Source organism: Crotalus tigris, unplaced genomic scaffold, assembly GCF_016545835.1.
Source record: "Crotalus tigris isolate CLP2741 ecotype Arizona unplaced genomic scaffold, ASM1654583v1 scf7180000024342.5246164, whole genome shotgun sequence".
In the NCBI taxonomy this organism is placed as follows: domain Eukaryota; kingdom Metazoa; phylum Chordata; class Lepidosauria; order Squamata; family Viperidae; genus Crotalus; species Crotalus tigris.
The window spans coordinates 4,440,408-4,449,497 of record NW_024100512.1 but is presented as its reverse complement, the minus strand read 5'-3'; the positions used below and the strand labels follow the sequence as shown (position 1 = coordinate 4,449,497).

The 9,090-nt window shown below is 40.4% G+C and overlaps 1 protein-coding gene across 1 annotated transcript; it reads left to right on the top strand.

The window, feature by feature from the left end:
• On the top strand, positions 1-8,953 carry LOC120300529 (zinc finger protein 665-like). The gene is made up of 6 exons (XM_039326697.1): positions 1-685; positions 1,053-1,470; positions 2,562-2,676; positions 2,803-2,870; positions 3,880-4,036; positions 5,330-8,953. The coding sequence occupies exons 2-6, from the start codon at positions 1,357-1,359 to the stop codon at positions 7,720-7,722; spliced, it is 2,847 nt and encodes a 948-aa protein (XP_039182631.1). The 5' UTR covers positions 1-685; positions 1,053-1,356; the 3' UTR covers positions 7,723-8,953.
• Positions 8,954-9,090: the final 137 nt, after the last annotated feature.

Below are 9,090 nucleotides of genomic sequence, written 5' to 3'. Positions count from 1 at the left end.
AGGCGACAAAGGGTTTATGTGGGGGGGGGAGGGGGTTCTTGCACTAGAGACGGAAGTGGCATATGCCAAGTCCTCATCCAGGTTCAACCTTAGGAGTGGGAGACCCTCAGATCCCATATCTCCTGGCTGCCCTTTTCCATGATTGTAACAGGCAAGGAACAAAGCAGAGCTAGTCTATACCAAGCATGTTGCCCTCAGGAAGAAATCCAGATGCCAGAAAGGAAAGGAGGGGACCTGGATAGTCCTTCATGCCCCATTTCCTGGGAAAAGTTCCTGAATAGGGAGAGAGTTTGCATGGCAAATCTCAAGGAGGAAATAAAAAAAGGTTTGAAAAGAAGAGATACAAAAGATTATGCCTAATTCTCACTCTGTGTTGGATGACAATAAACTAGGTTTGGCTCCTCTGCAGCTCAATTTGTCTTAGGAGGATAGTGAACCAGATCATTACGTTAAACTTTGTGCATTTAAGCCTTTGTGTTTCATGTGAACTGAGCCCCTGGATCTGATTGACCTTTTTTGCTTAGGACACATTATGTGAACCTGCCTGCCTGTGTGAAAGAAGGAAGAGAAATGGAGCGTCCTAAGCCAGGGTCAACTGAATGGCATTACATTTTTTGTGAACTGAATTTTCCTGCTTTGTTAACCTGTTCTGAGTTTTTGTACGCTGCGTGAACCCTGCTTATAGGTAAATGTAGATCTATATTTTTAAAAATCAAGTCTTTCCTTGTGAGTAAAAAAAATAGAAATGATCCAAAATGCCAAATACACTGAATCTTCTTATTGAAGTCATCAGTTTATCAGGTCAGAAAAATACTTCCTTCTATGGGGATGAGTATCGATGAATGATCCAATCCACTACTTTCAAGTTGTTTGAATTTATCTTTCTATCAGAGAATTGGAAAAGGAGGTTATTTGTTCATGTTCTTTAGAGACAACGTTATCTCTTTGGCAAAGAGGGTTAATGGCTTGTTCTGATTCCCATGGCTAAATGAACATTGTTATGAATGAAAAAGAATTTGGTTTCCTTGAACTCATTTGGATTTGTGTTACAGGAATGGCAAGCCTTCCTTTAGCAAGTGGGGGAACTGGAAAAGGCCCTTCCAGTGTTCAGTCTGGAATCGGGAGGAGATCTGGGCAAGATCTGGGCAGAAGATCCTGGACGATGGAACCATCGTTTCACAAGTTCAGTCCTGGAACTTTAGGAGCATCCAGTATCAGGAGGATGAGGGTCCCCGAGGACTTTGCAGCCGACTCCATTACTTTTGTAGCCAATGGTTGAGACCAGAAAAGCACACAAAAGCGCAGATTCTGGACCTGGTTGTTCTGGAGCAGTTCCTGGCCCTTCTGCCCCTGCAGATGGAGAGCTGGGTGCGGGAGTGTGGAGCAGAGACCAGCTCCCAGGCGGTGGCCTTGGTGGAAGGCTTCCTCCTGAGCCAGGCGGAGGAGCAGAAGGAGCAGGCTGAGTTGCAGGTGAGAGGACTTCCTCTTGGAGTCCAGAAGGAGTTGAATATAATAATATGTTCAAATTTTTGTTTCCTTTTTAAAATATTATTAAGCTTATCAAGATATAAAATACAAAAAAATGAAAATAGTAGGAAGTGGGAGGAAGAGAAGAAGAAGAAGTATAGGGGAAAGGGCAAAAAAGGAAAATGATTGACTTCTGACTCTTTTTAGTGCAGTTGAATAAAATGGTAACATTACAGCCTCGGCCTTCTACTTTTACATCCTTAATATGTACTAGCCGTTCTATAACAACGAAATCAAAGTTTCATTTTTGTTTTATCCCAAGAAAAAAATCCAGGAGCAATTTCCAAGTAGAAACAAGGTTGGGTGTGTTCTTTTCTTTAATTAAAGCAGTTAATTTTGCCATCTCTGCTAGTTCCATCAGTTTTTCCAGCGACTTCTCCATTATGGCAATTAAAGTATCCTTCTGTTTTTGTGCAAAACGCATTCTTAGTGCTCTCAACATATATAACACCAAAGTTTTAGATTGTTTTTCAATCTCTTTGTCTATTAAAGTTTTATTTTTATACCCACTTTTGAGAATCTTCTGCAGTAAAATATAAATCTTACACCAGTATTTCTTTGCTTTGTCACAAGTCCAGCAAAAATGGTAAAAAGATTCTTGTTTACATTTACATTTTGAACATGTATTTGAATTTCCTTTATACATCTTTGGCCAGTTATCACGCATTAAATAGAATGATACATCATTTTATTAAAAAAATCTTTTAAATTATAATTTAATAGCAATTTTAAACCTTTCATCCAAATATCTTCCAGTTGTTCGGGCATTACATTATACACAAAATTCTTAGCCATTGGATCAACATATTCAAATTCTTAATATCTCCTTACCAGAGTTCCCTGGCATTCACACTATGTGGAGATGCTTCACTAATCTTTGTATAGTTGCTTATCCTTTCTAGAAAAAAAGTTTTGCAGAGCCATTTATTTCTTACTTCCCAGCCTAATTGATTGATACTGAGTGCTTTGCCGTAAAAAACCACTTCATGATGTGTGATGACCATTATTTCTTTTCTCCTGCATACTATCTCAAGTCCTTTACAATGGACATCAGAGATCCTGAGAGAATGAGGCATCCACCAAATCTCCCTCAAGAACTGTTTTTCAGGAGGATCTCGCAGGAAGATCCAAATCAGGACACCTCAAGAGGTAATAATAAGGTCCTTCCACTCCTCTGATAAATCCCAACTTTCTTATCTTTTGTGTTTTCTCTTCGATAGCATACCTCCTCCCATTTCATTAATTATGCTTCCTGAAATTCTGTCTTCCTCACAGGGAAGAATAGAAGGAAGTTGACTCTTTCTTTTGGGGGAACAGAAACCGTGATTGAATCTCCAACTCAGGTAAGAGAAGAACATTCATTTACTAGATTTGTATTTTCCTTTTCCCTCGGGAAATCAGCTGATGTACATAGTACACGTAATCCTTGATTTATGACCACAACTGAAACCCAAATTTTTGTTGCTAAGTATTTAAATATTCACACTGGGATATTACCATTTTAAAAGCTTCATTTACAATCATTGATAAGAAAATAAGTGATTAAGAACAAAGATTTTTAAAATCCCAGGACAATGGCCATATAGAAATGCCTCCAATTAAAAATTGTTCTGAAAGAGCACATAATCAAGGCCCTATTGGCTTGCAAAATACCTTTTAATTCCCTGATTTTTGCCTGGATTTGGAGGCCAAACCATCCAGCTTTGCAAAGGCTAAGAAATGCCTTCCTGAAAAAATGTTCTCCATCTCCTTATTTACTGTGGAGTCAATGGCTCACACTACTAGCAGTTTCCTTGCAATCTGAGGAGGGGCAGAGTCTCTGGGTATTGATGGCACACAACACAGATCCTTGGCTGATCTCTCCCAGCTCTTTCATGAAAGTGTTGAGGATGAACAGGATTGCTCCTTCATAGCCATTTCATAAAATTCTACAAAGAATCCCTTCCCCTACAGAGACATCTCTGCCTTTAAATCGAGGATGGGTTAGTGTCACTGATGGTGGGTTTTCCAAGGTCCACCTGCCAATTGATTCTCTCCTGACACTGAGTGCCTTTTGATTGAGGGTCGATGAATCAATCCTGGCTGGCCGGCTGCATATTGGGTAGATCCAGAAGGATCCTGAGTTTGATCCAGAAGGAAATTGGGGTTACTTAACTGAATGGCACTGGAAGTCCTACAAAATCATTCAAGTTGATGAAACCTGTCTAAAACATTTCTTCAATCAAAAGCTTTTTCTTCTGTCCACTTTCTCACCTAAACTATGGAATCCTACTAAATAGCCATTTACCTTAGTGCCTAGCTTTGCTTTGGGAATTTCTAAACAATGGGACAGATCTTATAGTCCCTCCTCAGTCTGTTCTGTACTTTTTTGCCTTTCAGGAGAGTCTTCTGCCCTTTGAGGAGGTGGCTGTGTATTTCTCAGAGGAGGAGTGGTCTCTGCTGGATCCTCGCCAAAAAGCGCTGCATTGGGAAGTCATGCTGGACAATTGTAGGAACGTGGCCTCTCTTGGTAAGGGTTTCCTATTCTGCAGTCAGACAGTTCAGGAAGACACTTTGTAGTTAGATGCCATGGATTACTTCTTATGAAATCATCTCCAAATAGATATCCTCTCCTCAGAGGGAGAAGAAAAGTCATGCTGTTCTACTGCTCCCAGGAAGGAAATAGGTCAATGGCATTCTGCTTAGATATATTCTATCCCATTTGTTTTTCTATTTCTCTTTAAACACATTAGTGACAATTCCTTAGTTTGCGGTAATGCCAAACTCCATCACACAGATTTTAACTATTTTTGGCCCAGATGCTTCCGTATCAGTCCTATCAAGAATTGCCTTTCAAGTTTTTTGACTTAATGCCTTTTACAAGTTTTTATGCCTCATGAATAGTGATATTATCATTTCTATACCAAACCATTATAATTATACAAATATACAATATATTGGAATCTGGCAAAATACCTGAAGGCAATTACAGGTAGTCCTCGAATTACGAATATAATGGAGCCTGCCCATTTCATTCGTAACTCAGAAATTCATGGGAGTGAATCTCGTACCTCGAAGAAGATCACTCCCTGCTTTCACCCACATATTTGCTAGTTGAATGCGTGGGCAAATAGGCGGTTCATTATTTGCACATGAGGTATCTCAGGATGGGGAAGGCCATAGAGGGCCTAGTGATGGAACAGGCCCCCAAGGCCTCCACGATTCACAAAGATACCTCACGCTTCCCCCTCCATTTATGCCACTCTGGACTGACTTACCTTGAAAAGATTCATCTCCTGTCTGCCGGGATCCTGCTTTTCAGGGAGAGGAGAGTCAACGGAAGTTCCTGCATGCTGTAATATCATGCGAGTTCAGGCACCCATCCTCTTTTGCAGAGAATGGGTGCCTGAACTCTCACGGTGCTTGTAGTGCCTATCGCCTGTTCCACCCAACTCTGGAGCCACATGGCCACTGCCCCTGGCTTCTTTCTAGCAGCAGAGGCCTGTAAAGGGCCATCAACGCCCAGATTGGGCTTCTGTAGACCCACAGAAGCATCCCCCGACTTCCTTTCCAGGGGGCAGTGGCCTGGAAAAGGGCTCCGATCCCGAGATCAGGCTTCCAGAGGCATGCGGAAGGCTCCCTCAGCTTCCGTTCCATTCTTTGTTGCAGTGAATAGAGGCCTAAAGTTCCGTGAGATTACTCAAGATCAGAACATTCGCTAAGAGAATATTTGTAACTCGGAGATTACCTGTAATATGACTTTTGACAAGATGATCTTTTTCCCTAACCTTTCTATCACTTTCATTTATTTTTTCCTTCAAAGGTGATAATGAGAATGACAAAAAAGTTGCTGGAGAATTAATCAAAGTGTTCAAAGAAAGAAACGTAATGGAGAAGCCTGCAATTCAAACGGGATTCCAAAGGCAGGAAAGAAACCCTTCAAATAATCAGAATAAGGAAAGCTCATCTTCCATTGATGCTCAGATGCAGGACTTTATTGATCAACAAGAAAGCATAAAGAAAAAACACATTGGAAAACGTTTAAGACTATTCAAAGAAACATTGGATGTAAATGGGCAATATCCATCCAAAACCAAAGAACAATATTATATATCCAAAGACAAAGGTAAAAATTACAATTGGACTTTAACACTTTTTCAAGAAAATGGGTCTCTTATATCCCAGAAAAGTGTTTACATGGGAGAGAAGCCAAATAAATGCACTGAGGATGGAAATAAAACTGTTTATAAAAGGATAAGCACAAGGGAGAAGCTATATAAATGCAGGGAGTGTGGAAAGGGCTTCAGCAAACCAAGTCATCTTACATCCCATCAAAGGATCCACGTAGGAGAGAAGCTATATAAATGCATGGAGTGTGCAGAGGACTTCAGAACAAGCAGTGATCTTATTTCCCATAAAAGGATCCATACAGAGGAGAATCCATATAAATGCATGGAGTGTGGAAAGGGCTTCAGCAAACAAAGTAATCTTATGTCTCATCAAAGGATCCACACAGGGGAGAAGCCCTATAAATGCATGGAGTGTGGAAAGGGATTTACCCAACATGGTAATCTAGTATCCCATGAAAGAATCCACACTGGAGAGAAGCCATATAAATGCATAGAATGTGGAAAAGGCTTCAGCAAACACAGTCATCTTATATCCCATCAATGGATCCACATAGGAGAGAAGCCGTATAAATGCATGGAGTGTGGAAAGGGCTTTACCCAACAATGTCATCTTAATTCCCATAAAAGAATCCACACAGGGGAAAAGCAATATAAATGCATGGAATGTGGAAAGGGCTTTACAGCACGCAGAGATCTTACATCCCATAAAAGGATTCACACTGGGGAGAAGCCATATAAATGCATGGAGTGTGGAAAGGGCTTCAACAACCAGAGTAATCTTACATGCCATCAAAGAATCCACACAGGGGAAAAGCCGTATAAATGCATGGAATGTGGAAAGGGCTTCAGAACAAGCAGTGATGTTATATCCCATCGAAGGATCCACACAGGGGAGAAGCCATATAAATGTATGGAGTGTGGGAAGGGTTTCAGGAAACACAGTAATCTTACATCCCATCAAACGATTCACACAGGGGAGAAGCCTTATAAATGCATGGAGTGTGGAAAGGGCTTCACCCAACATTGTCATTTAATTTCCCATAAAATACTCCACACAGGAGAGAAGCCATATAAATGCATGGAGTGTGGAAAGGGCTTCAGCAAACACGGTGGTCTTATAACCCATCAACGAATACACACAGGGGAGAAGCCATATAAATGCTTGGAGTGTGGAAAGGACTTCAGAAAAAGCAGTGATCTTACATCCCATCAAAGGATCCACACAGGGGAGAAGCCATATCAATGCATGGAATGTGGAAAGGTGTTCAGCCAACTTAATCATCTTACTTCCCATAAAAGGATCCACACAGGAGAGAAGCCATATAAATGCATGGAGTGTGGAAAGGGCTTCACCCAACATAGTCATCTTATTTCCCATAAAAGAATCCACACAGGAGAGAAGCCATATAAATGCATGGAGTGTGGAAAGGGATTCCCCCAACATTGTCATCTTATTTCCCATAAAAGAATCCACACAGGAGAGAAGCCATATAAATGCATGGAGTGTGGAAAGGGTTTCAGCAAACACGGTAATCTTACATCCCATCAAACGATCCATATAGGGGAGAAGCCGTATAAATGCATGGAGTGTGGAAAGAGTTTCACTCAACATTGTGATCTTATTTCCCATAAAAGACTCCACACAGGAGAGAAGTCATATAAATGCATGGAGTGTGGAAAGGGCTTCAGTAAAGAACGTGGTCTTATAACCCATCAAAAGATACACACAGGGGAGAAGCCATATAAATGCATGGAGTGTGGAAAGGGCTTCAGAAGAAGCAATGATCTTATATCCCATCAAAGGATCCACACAGGAGAGAAGCCATACAAATGCATGGAGTGTGGAAAGAGCTTCACCCAACATAGTCATCTTATTTCCCATAAAAGAATCCATACAGGAGAGAAGCCATATAAATGCATGGAGTGTGGAAAGGGCTTCACCCAGCATTGTCATATTATTTCCCATAAAAGGATCCACACAGGAGAGAAGCCATATAAATGCATGGAGTGTGGAAAGGGCTTCACCCAACATTGTAATCTTATTTCCCATAAAAGAATCCACGCAGGAGAGAAGCCATATAAATGAATGGAGTGTGGAAAGGGCTTCAGAGCACAACAAGATCTTACATCCCATAAAAATATCCACACGGGAGAAGCCATATAAATGCATGTAGTGTGGAAAGGGCTTCAGCCAACACAGTAAACTTACATCCCATCAAAGGATCCACACAGGAGAGAAGCCCTATAAATGCATGGAGTGTGGAAAGGGCTTCACCCAATATAGTCATCTTTTTTCCCATAAAAGAATCCACATGGGAGAGGCCATATAAATGAATGAGGTGTGGAAAGGGCTTCAGCCGGCACCATACTCTTACTTCCCATAACATGATTCATAGATGTGAGGTCAATCTCCAAAACAAAGACAAATTTGGGTGAGAATGAATGCTAATTAATGATTTAGTGGTTTCAGTCTCTGGATTTCCTATTTACACAGATAGAACTCTGAAAAGAACGGTTTTGTTATGTTTCACACTCCTGTCAGCCCTAGAGAGATGAATTTAGTAATAAAACCATATGCATGTGCCATTGTAGTTATGATCTGTATGTTTGAATGTGTATAGGTTCATTTTATTTTGTTATTTAGAAATGAGCTTCCTGCTCTCCAATTGTCATCATTCTCCCACTTGGTCATAGTTCTCAGAGGGATGTGAAGACATTTAACAGGTGCTGCTTGCCCAAGCACAAATGAAAAAAAAATCAAATATTCATCCTTAGTGCATAACTGGGATGCTGCAAAAGTAATCAAATGTGCATCTTCCATGTAGAACTGAAACCTGAGTCAACTGGTATCTATGCAGAAACATGGAACATTATTTAGTCAAAAGCTTCATGATATGAGGGAATTGTCATATGCACATTAATGTTTGGTTTCTGTGAAGAGCTGAAAGGATGCAGAATTCCCCCACAAAAGGAGCCAGAATGACCAGAAGCCCCCCAAATGCTTGTGCAATTTTTTTTCAAGCATATTACGGCCGTATTTTGCTCTTCTATAGTGTGATGAGGGCTAAGAAGAAGTCTACATTTGATTAAAATAAAATTAAATATCAGTGGTGTGTTTATGTTACATACTATACCCTTAGAATATAGTTGCTTTAAAAGTACATTAACACCCTAAAAATTTTGGAAGGATTTGGACGGGGCATATATCAGGATTTGAGAAGCTCATGTTGGTTTATTCAACTTACTCAATTACAATGTTTGTCAGTAATTGTTTTGGGTCAAGCTGGACAATAAAGAGACTGAAAAGAGCAGAGAAATTAACTCAATTCTTTCTAACCCCTTTTTCTCTCCCCATCTCCATTCTTTCATTCATTACCTAAACCTTTTTTTTCTTTGCATTGTCGCCTCCATATCCAGAGGAATCTCTTCAAACTACTGGAATCTTCAGGTCTTG